Raw genomic sequence first — 17,700 nt, 5'->3', positions numbered from 1 at the left:
TGAAAAAAAAAAACACAGTATAAACAATCACAAGAACGTAAAGCATAATATACACACATTCACAATACAAACGCAAAGCATAGTTCAATAAACAGTAGCAACAAACAAATAAACTCAAAACAAACGTACCGGTTTGCCATAAAAAGGGGAAGCTAAACCGTTCTCATTCCTTTAACTGGAGTCTGCTGTTCATAATTATGCTTTAGCATGAGGTAACAAAAGACAACCTGTTACACACCGGCCAATGCTGACTATGAGGATCTGGTTGGAAAGCTGGTAGGCCCAAAATTAATTGGCAACTTATAGAGTGTTGCCCTCTAGAGGTGACTTAAAGATAGGGAGGGTGGTGGTCTTTACAAATTTCCACATTACATTATTGGTCTCTTAAAAACACTGTTGGTAATACATTGAGCCACTAAGCATTGTTCTTTCTAATTAGAAAATGCTAATTACTTCCAAATACTTGTGTTAGTAAATGCAAGGCTATTAATGAAATCCAGGCATAACACTGTATGACAACGTTTCAGATGACTGTTCTATAGCTTACAGCTAATCAATCTGTCAGATTCTGGAGTGCATTCAAGTTCTAAAGAAAATTCTTTCATTCATTTTCTTTTCAGATTAGTCCCTTTATTAATCAGGGGTCGCCACAGTGGAAAGAACTGCCAACTTATCCAGCGTATGTTTTACGAAGCGGATGCCCTTTCAGCTGCAACTCAATACTGGGAATAACACATAAATTCACACACATACACTACGGCCAGTTTAGCTTATTCAATTAACCTATACCGCATGTCTTTGGACTATGGGGGAAACCGGAGCACCCAGAGGAAACCCATTTGAACAGGGAGAGAACATGCAAACTCAACACAGAAATGCCAACTGACCCAGCCATGGCTCGAACCAGCGACCTTCTTGCTGTGAGGCGATCTTACTACTCACTGTGCCAACGTGATGGCCTTAAAAAAAACATAAATGATAAATTATCTTAAATAAAACAAATACATTTATACAAATGGTATTTATAAGAATTATATATAAGAATATATGAGAATTGCACTCACCTGGGAAATTGAGGCCCCTTAAATGGTTTGTTAGCACAATAAAGTGCACACAGCATGCCATATTGTATGATAATTGTAGGAAATAATTCCAAAAGGCAACTGACTGTGTAAAGCCACATAAAACAAAACAAAAATACGATGTATATGCAGAGTTCAGCAGCTAATCAGCCGGAATCAGCTAAGTTGACATGACAACCATTGAGACCTAGCTGTCACTCAAGTGGCCATGCCCTTAATTATGACTTAATATAATGGAAATGGATGAGTTTTTGAAAAATCAGCCCTTTACAGTTGTCATGAGGTGTAATATTAGCTAGATACACCAAAATCTTTTTTTGTACCAGGCTGTAAATTTGTCCATTTTAACATTGGGGTCAATAGAAAAATGTGCTCTTTTTTGGAGCCAGGTCTAGCGGAATTTTTATGAATCACAGTTTCAGTTTCTTCTGTATTAGCTTTTTGAGGGAGAGCGGGATGTTGCCCCTTGGCTTTGCCTAGTTACCCTAACTTGCCTTGTTAACCAAGTAAAGCATTTAAATATCACTTTAAGCTGAATACCAATTTCTTGAGCATTATCTAGTACAATATTATTTACTGTCATAATGGCAAAGATAAAAGAAATGAGTTATTAGATCCGAGTTAATTAAACTATTGTGTTTAGAAATGTATTGGAAGAATATAAGGGGGGCAATACACAATAATTCAGGATGGCTAAAAATTCTCACTGTTATACAGTTGAAGTCAGAATTATTAGCCCCCCTTTGATTTTTCTTTTCTTTTTTAAATATTTCCCCAATGATGTTTAACAGAGCAAGGAAATTTTCACAGTATGTCTGATAATATTTTTTCTTCTAGAGAAAGTCTTATTTGTTTTATTTCGGCTAGAATAAAAGCAGTTTTAAATTTTTTAAAAGCCATTTTAAGGTCAATATTATTAGCCCCTTTAAGCTATCTTTTTTCAACTCCCTACAAAACAAACCATCATTATACAATAACTTGCCTAATTACCCTAACCTGCCTAGTTAACCTAATTAACCTAGTTAAGCCTTGAACTGTCACTTTAGGCTGTATAGACGTGTTTTGAAAATATCTAGTCAAATATTATTTACTGTCATCATGGCAAAGATAAAATCAGATATTAGAAATGAGTTATTAAAACTATTATGTTTAGAAATGTGCTGAAAAAACTTCTCTCCGTTAAACAGAAATTAGGGAAAAAATAATCAAGGGGGCTAATAATTCAGGGGGGCTGATAATTCTGACTTCAACTGTATAATAAAATCTCTGAATTCACTGAATTAAATCAATGATCAAATTGAATTGAATACAATTGAGTTCTTATGAATCGTAATCAAATCTGGACTTATGAATCAATACCAAGGCCTACTGAGCAAGTTGATTAGAGAAGATGAGAGAGAAGTGAAAAGTGGTCAGATCTCTTCTCCCACCAAAATCTGCTTCCTTTGCTCCTCTTTCCCCTGCTCTGGTTCTCTGTCGGTGTTGGCGCTCGGGTCTTATGGTGGCACTGCACACTGTTACCATGGCAGCCGCAGTGCCCGAGGAAGGCGGTATGAAGAGACATGAAACACTGGCAGAGCATCTTTTGTAGGAGCTTAGATCTTTATGCATCACACATCATCCATTTATCCAAGCCAATTGAACAAGTCACTTCCTCGGGCAGTTCAAAGGACCGCTTGAGCTTATTAAGAAAACTTGATTGACTAAAATCTAAAATCCTGGTCCGTTCAGTTGATGTCAGGAAAGAGGCCAGTGTTATGAGATAAATGTGACTGCTTTTATTTATACAGCGATGCTTTCTGACATGAAATGAGAATGAATTATCTGCATGTGCATTTACTGTAAGTATTGTTCATTCCACTAGTATGATGTTTTATCATGGTACAAACTATGAGATGTTTTAACTTGAGAGAGAAGACTGTTAGGTGAGAGCATTAGTTAAAAGCCTGTCTTTTCGATACTGGTCAGACGGTGATGGATTCGTATTTTGTTCATTCATTCATTTTCTTTTCGGCTTAGTCCCTTTAATAACCTGGGGTCATCACAGCGGAATGAACCGTCAACTTTTCCAGCATATGTTTTATGCAGCAGATGCATTTCCAGCTGCAACCCATCACTTGGAAACATCCACACACACTACCTACCCAGTTCACTTATAGCACATGTCTTTGGAGCACCTGGAGGAAACCCACACGAACATAGGGAGAACATGCAAACTCCACACAAAAATTCCAACTGATCCAACCGAGGCTCGAACCAGCGACCTTCTCCCTGTGAGGCGATTGTGCTATTTACTGCACCACCGTGACACCCCATTTTCATATTTCAAAATAATATAGTGATATATATTGTTTTTAGGGATGTAACAATTCACTGTGAGCCAGAGAAAATCAGTTCAAATATGTGTAAATCCGTATAAATACGTCAAATACGTATAAATCGGTTGAAATGTTGAGTGAATCGCGATACATGTTTTGAACAGAAGAGGGCACTGTGTTTACAGCCGCAAACTCGCTTTACCTGCACATTAGTGCAGATTAAAATGACAGCATTGATGTGACAAAACACGAGACAAAACACAGACTGTGTGCAAATACTGCAAAAAGATGTTTACTTAAATTAACAGAACAATGAATATGATGCACATAAACCGTCAGCACAGTGGGAAACATCTGTCATTGACGACTATACGCAAAAAAAGCTATTATAGGCCAAACGAACCACGTGGACTGGAACCAGGTATTAGATTGTTTTTACCCTTTTTTTCAAATTAGTTTATACATCTTTTAAAATTAGCTTATTATCGAATATTTAAAAATGTTCAAGATTATCTCTTCTTAAGTGTATCACAATGATACTGTTGCTATATAATTATACACGTAATCAGGGCTTGACATTAACACCCGCAAACTCGCCAAATGAGGGTAGATTTCAGCTGTGGCGGGTTAGACAGCCTCTCCTACTAGTCACTTTAGCTGGTTGAAAATTTAAATTGTAGTTTTCTTAAATGCAGGGTTCGACAATAAGGATGACCCAATATTCGTGCAAACGTGATCTTAGAATCGAGAAGCAGCACGACTGACAAAAAAAAAAAATTCACGCGAGCAAAAGAAAGCAGGTGAATAACGAATGAGAGGATCATCACTCTTGTATAGCTGATGCGATGCACATGACTGTTAAAAAGCAGCGCGCTCCCATTTACTTGCATGAAGCAACCATGTCTAGAGGAAACGAAACTGCTGCGATCGGTTCTCTTTGAAATAGACTGGACAAAAAGCGATTATCGTGCACCCACAGTACTGGTGCTTTCAAGAGCTCAATATTGAAAAAAATTCCTTTGGTAAGCAGCAGCGGTCACTGCTTTCTTTTTAATTATTCTTTGAACAGATTATTAACAAGCCTAACATTAACCGCGTGCGCGTGATCATCCTTTCATTATCACTCACGGTATGTTTTTTTTAACCTGCTTTCTTTTGCTTACAGTTATTTTTGTTAATATTGTTTAATTATCATTTTTTTTGCAATAATATTGTTTTAATATGAGATTAGGTCCCCGTTTATGTATAGTTAACTAGTGATCCGGGACCTTTAGCCAGGACAGATTGTGCCTATTTTAGAAACATGAGAAAAAATCTTTTTTAAATGTCATTTTCTTTTAAAGAAAAGTTTTGTTGATTTAAAAAGTGCATGTATACAGTTATATTTATATATATATATATATATATATATATATATATATATATATATATATATATATATATATATATATATATATATATATATATATATTTTTTTATTTTTTTATTTTTTTTTAATGGCTAAGACGTAATACTTTATGTTTGGTGTGGTCAGAGATAAATTTGGTAATTCCTTAATTTTGAGCCCTGAAAAGTCATGTGAAACTGCCAACTATCCAATTTTTTCCCGGGAGTCTCCCGTATTTCAGGCCCATCTCCTGCCCACCTCCCGTATTGTTCTGTCTCCCTGAAAACTCCCGGAATCCACCAACGCGCAACCATCTTCATACCTGCTCCCCAGTTCGCATGCACCTTCACCCCCGCTCTTTAGTTCGCGCTCACCTCCCTCCACACCCCCCCACTCTTCACTACGCGCGAACCCCCGGATAAAATCTCCCCGATTTTAAGATCCAAATGTTGGCAGGTATGATTGATGGCATCATGAATTGAGTGAATATGATGGCATCACGAGTTGAGTGAATATGATGGCATCACGAGTTGAGTGAATATGATGGCATCACGAGTTGAGTGAATATGATGGCATCACGAGTTGAGTGAATATGATGGCATCACGAGTTGAGTGAATATGATGGCATCACGAGTTGAGTGAATATGATGGCATTACGAGTTGAGTGAATTGTTACATCCCTAATTGTTTTGGAGTCAAAATTATTTTGTTGGTGTTTTTGAAAGAAGTCTTCTATTCGCATTTGCCAGAAGTGCTTTTATTAAATCCAAAATACAATAAAAGCTTTAATATTATGAAGTATCTTGATTCAACTTCCTCCACAAGTCCAAAGACATGCTACAAGTGAATTGGGTAGGCTTAATTGTCCGTAGTGTATGTGTGTGAATGAGTGCATGTGGATGTTTCCAAGTGATGGGTTGCAGCTGGAAGGGCATCCGCTGCGTAAAACGCTAATTAGATGTGCTGGATAAGTTAGCGGTTCATTCCGCTGTGGCGACCCCAGATTAATAATGTGAATAAGCCGAAAAGAAATGAATGAATATTCAATTCAAAGACTTTGAATCACGACTTATGATATTTAAAAATAATAAAATACTAATATTTTATAAAATTTTTTGCTGAAACATCATTTTGTTAGTTCTATGACTTAAACACCCGATGTTAATATTATTTATTTATTTATTTATTTATTTATTTATTTATTTATTTATTTATTTATTTATTTAAATCTTTGATGTCTCTTCATCAGTTCAATGTATAATTTTAGAATAAAAGTTATAGAACCATACTGTCCAGAGATGTCTAGAGATGAACTGGAGATTAAAATATCTTTTAAAAACGCACACTTTTAATTGATTTATTCATTGATTGATTCATTCATTCATTCGTTCATTCATTCATTCATTCATTCATTCATTCATTCATTCATTCTAAAGAACTGCAATCCGTTGTCTTCAATCTATTTGCATAATGAATTGTGATTGCTCATTGATCATTTATAACATTACACACTATTCCTTTTGACCCAATACAAGTATTCCTTTGAGGTTTCTACAAATACTAAATTATTTTTCATGAGGCCTTTTATAAATATTAGCATTTTAGACATGAAGTCACAAAGTCTTGGCAAGATCAAACGGCCAAACTGAGAGGCAGAGACAAGTCCAGTGATCGGCGGGTTCTACTGAAGTGTGAAGGAAACTCTCGGCTGGAATACCAATAGCCGGTCCTCCCTCCGATGTGCTTTTTTTTTTCTTCCTTTTCTCCCTCTCCATCCCTCTGTTCCCGAGCTCTCAGAGGCTTCCTCTCACATATGCTCTGTGTCTCTCCGGGGAAATGTAAGAGTGACGGATCCGCCGGAAGACTGACAGGGCCTCGGTCCTCCCGCCGTTTTCCACTCACAGAAAAGAAATCATGCGATTAGCCAGTCACCGCTAATGAATCCCATGCTGGCCTGTCAGAGAAGAACTCATCACCCATCAGTGACAAGCGGCTCCTTCACCTGTGTGAGGCTTATACACACACACTCTCACGCACACACACACACACACACACACACACTGACAGTTTGTTTATTCTGTTGCTGAGAGAGAATTCTGCCTGCTAGGTAGGTGTGATGACTCACTTTTTCTTTCCTTCCTCCCTCTCGAACTCACACACACATGAACGCCAACTCAACGCCTTCTAAACAAATCTGCAATCACTCTCTTTCTCCCTCAACCCTTCTTTTACCCCAGAGAGTCTCCTAGTTATCATTATGAGTCAGTCACTCGCTCACACTGAGGCTCTTTGCTCCTTTACTTGCCTGGAAGGCAACACATTCAGTTGGCATGCACCCATAATTCACCATTCTTCTGGAGATATCAAAGTGGAGGCTTTATGTAGCAGGGATGTCTTTGTGTGTCACATGTGTACTGTAAGTTTGATAAAAAGGGCAGATTTTTTTTCTACATTCAGGCAGAGTTCAAAAGTACATTGCCATTCAAACTATATGGTTTGGCATGTATTAAAAAAGGTTGTATAAAACATTTATATAGTAGATTTACAGTAAATTTAATCATTTGGCAGTTGTTTTTATTCAAACAAAATGACCTACAAACAATAGATTTATTGAAAGCAATAACAACAAAAAATAATATTTATATATATTTCAATATTTCAAGAGTTCACACTTAGCTGATTATTTATCATAAGCTTGTTTGGCATGCTGTCCTGGGAGAGAGCCCTAAGCTCAAGGGATCCTCGAGCCCAGGGCTCCCTACCGTTTGCAGAGCAAGAGGGGAGATTGAACTCAGGTAGATCTCAAAAACTGTTACATCTCAAAAAGTCTGTTACATATGATGCAAATCTACATACAAACATACAAACTCTGCACAGAAACACCTACCGGCCAGGCAAAGACCAGAGCCGGTGGTGTTCTTGCTGTGGGACTAATAGTGCTAACCACTGTGAAGCCGTGCCACCCAATCTATGAGAAAAAAGGAGAGGAAGGGGGGTCTCTTCCAGATAAAGATAAAATATGGAATGAAGACTGTGGTTATTTATACTATTTATAAGTTAGGAGTCATGATTGGAGGATCATGATTAGCTAATGCGGGACCGGCTGTGGTAAATCCTAATCAAGAAATCCCTTTTGAAATTAGTTAATGAATAAACCACATATATACACACTACCTGACAAAAGTCTTGTCGTCGATCCCAGTTGTAACTTGACTTCTAGTTGATCAGTTGGAAAAGTGGCAGAAGGTTGATTTTTCAGATGAATCATCTGTTGAACTGCATCCCAATCATCACAAATACTGCAGAAGACCTATTGGAACGCGCATGGGCCCAAGATTCTCACAGAAATCAGTCAAGTTTGGTGATGGAAAAATCATGATTTGGGGTTACATTCATTATGGGGGCATGTGAGAGAGTGGATGGCAACATCAACAGTCTGAGGTATCAAGATATTTGTGCTGCCCATTACATTACAAACCACAGGAAAGGGCAAATTCTTCAGCAGGATAGCGCTCCTTCTAATACTTCAGCTTTCACATCAAAGTTCCTGAAAGCAAAGAAGGTCATGGCTCTCCAGGATTGGCCAGTCCAGTCACCAGACATGAACATTATTGAGCATGTCTGGGGTTAGATGAAGGATGAGGCATTGAAGATGAATCCTGCAAGAACGCTCTCTTTGCCATTCCAGATAATGTCATTAATAAGTTATTTGTGTCACCGCAGAGATGTATGGATGCAGTCTTCCAAGCTCATGGGAGTCATACACAATATTAATTCTCTTTCCACTGCAGCATGACTTTATATTCTATACTATACATTAATTCTGTTAAGTGACAAGACTTTTGTCTAATCAAAGTCAGACCTTACTGTCCTAATTAAATCATTAAAAATCAAGGCTTGATCATATTTTATTTTGGTGAAATTATCTAGAGGCCGTTGCCATTCATATAAGCCACTCCTGACACCAAATGATCAACTAAAAGTCAAGTTATTGTTGTTGTTCCTAAAACTTGGATAGGCGACAAGACTTTTGTCAGGTAGGGTAAATATATGGTGGCATGGTGGCATGGAGGCTTGCCTCACAGCAAGAAGGTCTCTTGTTCGAGTTCCGGCTGGATCAGTTGGCATTTCTTTGTGGGGTTTGCATGATCTCCACGTGTTTGCGTGGGTTTCCTCCAGGTGTGTGTGTGTGTGTCTGTGTAAGTAAGTAAGTAATATTATATTTAATCTTATATTGTGATATTTCTAGTTTTCATGTCCATGTAACTAACTCTTACACACATATAGAATTGGTAAAGTCCATTATGTAAAACTGAAAGATTATGGTTTATTATCAGGTTTCACACTCAAATCATTATTCTGCTAAAGATAATAATAATTCAAAAGACAGAAAGAAGCCTTAAGGGACAGACTTACTTTATAAAAAGGTCTGAGATAACATGATATTTTGAATCTTGCAACTTTCAAAAGTGCATGAGCTTTTTGGGCAAGATGTTTCATCAGCAGAACAATTGACTGAACACACTGTACTTCTATCCCTGTCAAGCATAACATATTACACTTCCCTGAATAAGCTTAACTGAGATGACCAAATACTGTATCAGCACTGCAGTTAAGCAGCCCAGGTTTCTCCACCTACCTATTTCTACCTAAGCTCTGAATACCCTGTTGTCTCTGAGTACCTGTACATTCTCTAAATCCCTGACAAATAAATATCTTGCATTGCAGCTACAAAACAGTTTATATCTGCAGCCTGCTTGTCTTTAAACTTTTTAAATTTTGTTTTATGTAAGTCATGCGAGAGACAATACCTCTTTAGGTGATGTCGGGGAATAGACTTTTTGAAAAGGAGGTCAGGTATCCAGACTCAACTTTTCTTCATGTCAAAAGTTTTGATTTCTTCCTTTTCTCAGGGGAGATACGTGTAGCGAAAAACAGAGGGGGAGTGAAGTCAGTGGGCCTGTTGCTTCGCCTTCACCCTCAGCTGGCTTCACCTCACGGACTCGCTGTCAGGAAGAAAGTCTGAGCATCAAGAAAGTAAAAAATAGAGAGATCGCATTTGATTCACTAAGGAAGGTTGGGAGAGCCAAGGGGCTCAATTACCACAGCAGCCTTTAAGTGCCTATTTGTTATATAATCGTCTCTTTAACACACTTTTAAGAAGCAGAACAGGTTTCAACTACAAATAATTAACTGAATTTTACATAGCTCTCAATTAATTACCCCCATGTTACAGTGTGTTGCATCACTGGCCTGCAAGGGTAGCCCGGAACCTCAAGACCGCCATTGTGTGTTACGTCATCTTATCATTTTCCTATTTCCATTCATTTCTCTTGCAGACGACCAATGAAATTGATTTAATGAGTTTTTTTCGTCTCTTATTACAGCGGATGATGGCTGTGGTGGCACTTTACGGGGTCAAAGCGGTGTCATCACCAGTCCAAATTACCCCCAGGAGTACAACAACAATGCAGACTGCACCTGGACCATCCTAGCCGAACCAGGGGACACCATCGCTCTGGTCTTCTCTGACTTTCAATTGGAGGAAGACTATGATGTATTGGAGATAACCGGCACAGAAGGATCCTCTCAGTGGTGAGTGCTTGAGCATTTTGGTTTTCAGATGAACTGAAGTATACTGCTCATTGTCCTTAGCCTTTATCTGACATTTATCTGGAATTTCATGTAAGCTAGATTACTGCAGCTCACATGGTCACCCACTGAAGCTAAGCAGGGTTTTGCCTGGTTAGTACCTGGATGAAAGACCACATGGGAAAATATAGTTACTGCTTGAAAGGGTGTTACCGAGGCCACCCTGTGGCTTGTGTTGGTCCTAGTGCCCCAGTATAGTGACAGGCACACTATTCTGTCAGTGAGTATTGTCAAAGTCATTTCACTCAGCGACCATCTTTGAAATGCCTCTTGGGCAGAATGCTTGGCATTCTGTTTGAATAGGGAAACATCAAGATCTCCAGAATTGCTTCCCAAGCTTACAATTAAATTTCATAAAAGGAGTCACCAATAAAATTAAAAACAACAACTGTCTCTTTAGTTTCATTTTTAAATGTTCGAATGACACTAAATCTGCAGAAACTCACATCTGGTCCGAGCACCTCCCCCGGAGAATCGTCAGTCTATAGCAATTGATGATTGGCTTCTGTACTAGAAGATGGGACGTTATTTGCCATATTGACCGTTACACATTTCCCCATTCAAAACTATATGAGTGACATGTCTTGTGTTTTCGGTGGTCTTTGGTACTGTCCATTGGATGAGACATACAGGAGCTTTCTCTTGTAGGGGCGTGATTATGATGTAGCACCTGTTGTTGTTGTCCAGAGGGGAAATTGTCTTGGCGACACTGGACAACAATTCATCAAACTGGGCTCGGCTCAGTCAGAAGCACCGTTGAAAGCCTCCATCATCCAGGTATAGTTTCTGGAGGAGTTGATAAACTCTGAAAGGATCTAGTGGACTCAGACACGGCGCTGAATGAATATACGCTGTTTTTCAGCATTCCTAAAGCACAAAAACACAGCTGTTCACTCAATAAAATCCATGTTAGTCATTTAGTCTATTGTGGTGTTAATTTCATGTGCAAATGAAGCGAATTTGACGTGCGAAGGAAGCAAATTTGACGTGCGAACGAATCGAGTAAACTCAAAATGTTCATGCATCTATTTACACGAGAAGAGTGCTATTTATTTGCATGTTTCGCATTTGGTGTGAACATCAAATGAGTAGGTGTATGTCCATGGCATTCTGGCCAAACTTGCCCACTAGAGTCTGTCCATTATGGCCTCCTAACCATCCCTATATCATTTGGCTTCATCACTTCTATCTCCGTTCCACCAGTAAGCTGGAGTGTGGTCTGGTGCAGACTTGTTGCTGTAATGTCCTACAGATGGATGCAGTACACTGGTGGTGGTTGGGGAGATTTCCCCCAAATTTGCACTTTAAGGGCCCAGAAAAGTACTTTATATATAGCACGAGTGCTTGCCGTGGTTCTGTTGGCAGTGGGTGGTTGTTTTACGAGAGAGGTGAAGCCAGGAGAACCACAGCCATGAAACATCTCAGCACTCGTTTAATGGAACAGAACCAAATCACAGCTTGATTCAATTATTCAGCACATAATGCACACAGAGCTTGGACCAAATAGAGGGTATAAAAAGTGTTGCAGTCCATCGCAAACCTTGTCTGGGGAGCACCAGAGTACTATTCATTTATGAAAATGGTTTTATTGGTCTCTTAGCCTTCCTGTTCACACAATTTCCTTTTCACACTCATTAAGTACAGTAACTGGCTCTCAGAAATTCTTATTGGATCAGTACATGGACTTTTTTTGTATCAGGCAATGGGCCTAAATATGGAACTCTATTAGCACAAGATTAGGTTGTAATTGTGGTCTAAGGGGTGGGATGGGGAAGTCGGGGAGTTTTCAGAGGGTTGGACTTATTTGGTAGTACTTCTATGATGGGATTGGTGGTAGTTAAATATGACAAAAATAAATAAATAAACAATTTTACCATTATTGACTAAAGAATTAAAGATCCCTGGCTTAATAATCTGCACTCACATCTTATGCTGCTTTTCCACTATCAGGTCGAATGGTTCTGTTTGCTTAAGCATTCCATGCCAATCTTGTCCAGTTAGCACAGAAAGGGATTCCTTTTCCACTGTGGTGCTGTAAACAGAACTTGTTGGAATATACAAATGCACATTTATCAGTCGTTGCCTTGGTAATGAAAGTGTAGTGTAAACAGCAATATGGACAAGGATAAGATATTGGGGATTTTTTCTGATATTTACTTCATTGAATAACAAAAAACAAATAAATAAATAGAAACTGCATTCCGCCTAGTCAATTACGCTCAAACTGTCAGCCAGGCAATAACGTCAGAACCAGTTCAGCGTGGCTGTCGAACCATGCTATGAATTTTGGGCCAAGAATGGTTTGTACGTAATGTTACTTGATAATTCTCAGAATGGTTTGGCAAAATAGTGGGAAAAATTCTTAAAAGGTAGTTCACCCAAACATGTTGTAAATTTAATCACCCTTTAACTCATCAAATTCCAAACTTTTATGTGTATTTTTAATGTTGAACACAAACATAGATATGTTTGCAATTAACATCTATAGTAGTGAAAAATACTGATGACGTCAATGGCTAGTCAGTGGTTATCAACACCAGTCTTTGCATTGGTTTTCAGCTCCTATAACTGATGTTGCTCACTTGAAGAACCAGGCACTGCTGTTGTTTTATGTAACACATTTCCCTTTTGATATCATCATATTGCTTTGTTCATTTGTCTATTGGATCCAGGTTCTTTCTCACCATAAGTAAACCGCTACAGCATTTATTTTCAATTGGGCAGAGTCCTCATTGTTCAGCCGATCTGTGAGCAATTGTTTTAGCATGATTGCCATGCTCACATATGCCTAACTGAATCAAACCAAGGCAGAAAACCACCAGGTTCAGAAACAAACGCTCTAAAATGAGCTGTTCTGAAAACACTGAAACCCAAGAGTGTACTTTCTGAACAATAACCTGCATATCTGAGCATGTAAATTAGCACCTTATGTCTGTAGACCAATTAGAGTAGCCCGTTTACTGTGGTGCCAAGAGTCCTCCCTCTTGCTGGGTTCTTGTCTTTTACAAGCATAGGCCTTATTGAGCTGTGACACTTTTCACTGGATTTGTGAAGCGTGGACGTGCATCTACCTCTCCGTCACGCTCTCTGAGGGTCAGCGAAGGAGTGCAGAGAAGAAAGGTTGTTCCTGGCCAGAGGAGGCGATCGATAGACCCCACTTTTCTCTGTCCCCTTTGCTGCCATCATGCATGGGGTCACTGCTGAGCCCTTAATTAAACAGGCAATTAACAGAGGGTGAGGAGCGAGCAGACGGAGGGAGACGAGATGCTGTCGGTCGACCTTGGCATGTTCTAGAAGCCTCAGGGAGAGTAAATAAAGCAGGAATGAACGACCCAGCTCTAGGAATTCATGGGCAATTAACCAATGAAAATGCCCAAAAATGAACAAAAGAACCATGGGATGATGTCTATACAGCCAATCAGGGCACAGCATCAGGTGGAAGGACGGGTTAGTTTAATTTCTGAAGGATTATCAGAGTCTTTAGACGTTCCGAAGTATTTTTCAAATAGATTTTATAAAAACGACATGTTAAAACGAAACAGAATAAAGGCTTGTAAAGGCTTGGACATTTGACCTGTTGTCGTGAGGTAACTTTTCCTCTCCTCTTAGCTGTCACGGCGATACTTACGAGCGTGTCTGCAGAGCGAGTTTTCTCCTCCACGTTTATCAATGATCAGCTGTGATCGCTGCTGCAGTTTATCAGTGTTACACATCAGTGAACAGCACCAGAAGGTTATAGCCAATCACAGCCTTTTCTGTTGAGCGCCTCACCAATCATAGGGGAGTAAGAACTCGCTCGACAAAGCGAGCGGGATATTTACATTTATTTATTTGCTATAAATGCTCATGTCGTCTGTGCATGTACTTGCATTTTTAAAGGTACAGTTCATATATCTGACTGTTTGTATTAAAGGACAAAATTGTATTACAAATAATATATAAATATATTTATAAATTTTAATAAAATAATTCTTGTGCTGTGAAGTAAAATTTAAAACTGTTTGTGGAAAGCATTGTCAATGCACCGAGATATCGAATTGAACTGAATCGATGGCGTGATAATCGTTACTGAACCGTGACACCAGTGTAGGTTTACACCTCTAGTGAAAAGAAAACCAATATTCGAACAGAGATGTAGAAAGTAGACAAAAGAAACATGTGTGACGGGGAACTGTGAATGTCTTATTTGTTCACCTGTGATTGGATTGATGAAATCGCATCCTAATAACGTTAGCAGGTATAAACAGCATTACAGCAAAATTGATGAAAATTTGGACAAATATTGCACTGCAAAGAGCAAAACTAGTTTAAACTTAGGCCTTTATTTATTTTCTTAAAGTCACAGTCATGAGTTTTGGTCTATATATGTTTATATAAGAGATATTCAAAGGCTTGTCGTGCGTTAAAGGATTTTAATGCACTTTGTGGTAGCTTTTGTTCTTCGCCTTCACGTCGTGCATTAAAATCCTTTAATACTCAGCAAGCCGTCGATTATCTCTTATATAAACATATATAGACCGAAACTCATGACTATGACTTTAAGAAAATAAATAAATAATTAAAATATGGATTAAATGAAATGAAATGAAATTAAATGAAATTGGTAGCGCTGTTGCCTCACAGCAAGAAGGGGCAAGAAGTGTGCTCTGGTTTCAAGCCTAAAGACATGTGCTGTAGGTGAATTGGCTAAGCTTTATTGTCTGTAGTGAATGTGTGTGAATGAGAGCGTATGGGTGTTTCACAGTGATGAGTTGCAGCTGGAAGAGTTTCCGATGTGTAAAACTGGTTCATTCCGCTGTGGCGACCCCTGATTAATAAAGGGACAAAGCCCAAAATAAAATAAAATAAAATAAAATAAAATAAAATAAAATAAAATAAAATAAAATAAAATAAAATAAAATAAAATAAAATAAAATAAAATAAAATAAAATAAAATAAAATAAAATAAAATAAAATAAAATAAAATAAAATAAAATAAAAAATAGACAAATAACTAAACAAATAAAAGATTGAGAACCATTTAATCACACAATTATGCTACTGTTTTAAAGTTGTTTACTGTCTGCTAAACTGATGCAGCATCATTTTAATGTATACAATTAAATAAAATGTTTACAATGTAATGCAATGAATGAATGTTTAAGAGATATGTACTGTTTCTGCCAGTCTGGAGAGTAGAGTTGCACGATTGTGAATCTATAGAGCTAAAGCTCACATTGTTCAAACACACATAACACTGGTCTTGAATCCTAAATAAAGTGGTCATCCTTGCAGAAACACCCCCCGGAAGAAGAAAACCCAGACTCTGCATGCAAAAATCAATATACAAGTGATCAGGAAGAAAAACAGTGCTGCTCATGTCAGGACCTGAGCGTTTGAGTGGCACGAGACGTGTCTGTGTGCCCTGCAAACAACACCGGACACTCAGTCTTCTGCCTGCCTGTATTGAGCAGAGCAGCAGGGTCACCAATGAATCACTCCAAAATCACTCCATTGCCTCTTTATCTGCTCCAGCACAGATCCAGAGAGCAGCAGAAACTATATCAGCAAGGTTGGTCTGCTCAGCAATAGAACATGCTTATGAATTTGTTATGAAAGAGTTTATCTGTCTAGTTTCAGAAAGTGTAAGTTGACCTTGTAAAATAATATAGTAGACATGACTTGGTGAGGATGTGCAGCAAAAGTGCAGTGTAGCATATTATTATTATTATTATTAATAATAATATTATTATTATTATTATTATTTTGTGTTTTGTGCGACTGATGAGCATCTTCAGATTGGTTTAAGGAAATGTCAGAAAATCAAAGGAAATGTTATTTATTTGAATTGTCTTTTGTACGTTTTGTAAATTAATAGATGAACAACAACAACAAAAATATTTAACAACAGTAAAAAAAAATAAATAATAATAATAAAAAATAAAAAAATAAAAAAAATAATAATGATAATAATAATAATAATAATAAAAATAATAATAATAATAATAATAATAATAATTATTATTATTATTATTATTATTATTATTATTATTATTATTATTATTATTATTATTATTATTATTATATATTCTATCCAAAAGGTGTTCAGGCCAGTCAGGTTTATGGCAAATACTTTTTGGATGGTTCTTGTTTAGTACACATTGGCTTTGACATTTGGGAATAGAAATTAATGTCTTTTAAAAAATATTAATGTGTGCTGCAACATTTAAATTCTTCTGTATTGAAATTTAGTCTGTGGCGTCACCATGGTGCATTGGGTAGCATGATCGCCTCACAGAAAGAAGGTCACTGGTTTAAGCCCTGGCTGGGTCAGTTGGCATTTCTGTGTGGAGTTTGTGTGTTCTCCCTGTGTTGGCGTGGGTTTCCTCCAGGTGCTCCGGTTTCCCCAACAAATCCAAAGACATGTGCTATAGGTGAACTGAATAAGCTAAATTGGTCGTAGTGTATGTGTGTGAAAGAGTGTGTATGGGGTCATCTGCTGCGTAAAACATATGCTGGAGAAGTTAACAGTTTGAAGTTGAAGTTGACTGTGGCAGTCCCTGATTAATAAAGGGACTTAGCCAAAAAGAAAATGAATTCATGAATGAATGAAATTTAACCAAAAAAGGTGATTAGAAATGGATCTCCTGGATATGCTCCTGGAAATTGATATGCTTTTGGCCATGTGGTGTCCATTTAAATGCTTTGATTTCATCAAATACTTTTATTTTTTTTAACAAAGAAGCTTGTTTTATGTAGTTTTTCAGGCAATTCAAGCTATTTTATCCAGTCTGGATATATCTAAATTTATAAGATCGTAAGTGTGCACAGCTAAAGCTCATTTTTTTACTCCAATATATGCTGGTCTTGAAATCAATATCAAGTGGTTATTAAAGCACACAAGTCATGGGAAGAAGAAAACTCACACTTTGACATATATGACATTTATTGCCGTATGGTATTACTGAAAGCAGCAGCAGATCGTTCACCTCAGATCTTGAAAATAAAATAAATTGAACTAACTAATGTTAAAGAGGTTTAATATGTATTAATTAGATTGTAAATCTAACCTTTTTGTTGGAATGCAGTAAGTGCACTATTCTGTGCTTCTGAATGGCTGTATTTAAATTTCAGTTGTGTTTCATCTCATGCAAACAAACAAATTTCTTATCATCACTGCAAATCTCATCACGTACAGTAGCATGTTGTTAGGACACGGGGTTACAATGTAACATGCTCGCCTAATGTTTACATTTGTATTATTAATATTATTTGCTAATTA

The 17,700-nt window shown here is 37.6% G+C and overlaps 1 protein-coding gene across 1 annotated transcript in view; it reads left to right on the top strand.

Annotated features, from left to right (window-relative positions):
• The window catches only part of csmd2 (CUB and Sushi multiple domains 2), a 543,350-nt gene that overhangs the window by 135,784 nt on the left and 389,866 nt on the right, over nt 1-17,700 (top strand). The window contains exon 6 of the mRNA XM_056479194.1: nt 10,175-10,382. Within this exon, the coding sequence (XP_056335169.1) occupies nt 10,175-10,382 (208 nt within the window). The remainder of the gene's footprint in view (nt 1-10,174; nt 10,383-17,700) is intronic.

The sequence above is a fragment of the Danio aesculapii genome, chromosome 19 (assembly GCF_903798145.1).
Source record: "Danio aesculapii chromosome 19, fDanAes4.1, whole genome shotgun sequence".
Classification (NCBI taxonomy): domain Eukaryota; kingdom Metazoa; phylum Chordata; class Actinopteri; order Cypriniformes; family Danionidae; genus Danio; species Danio aesculapii.
Note: the sequence above shows the minus strand (reverse complement) of the source record. Positions and strands in the feature narration are given on the sequence as shown.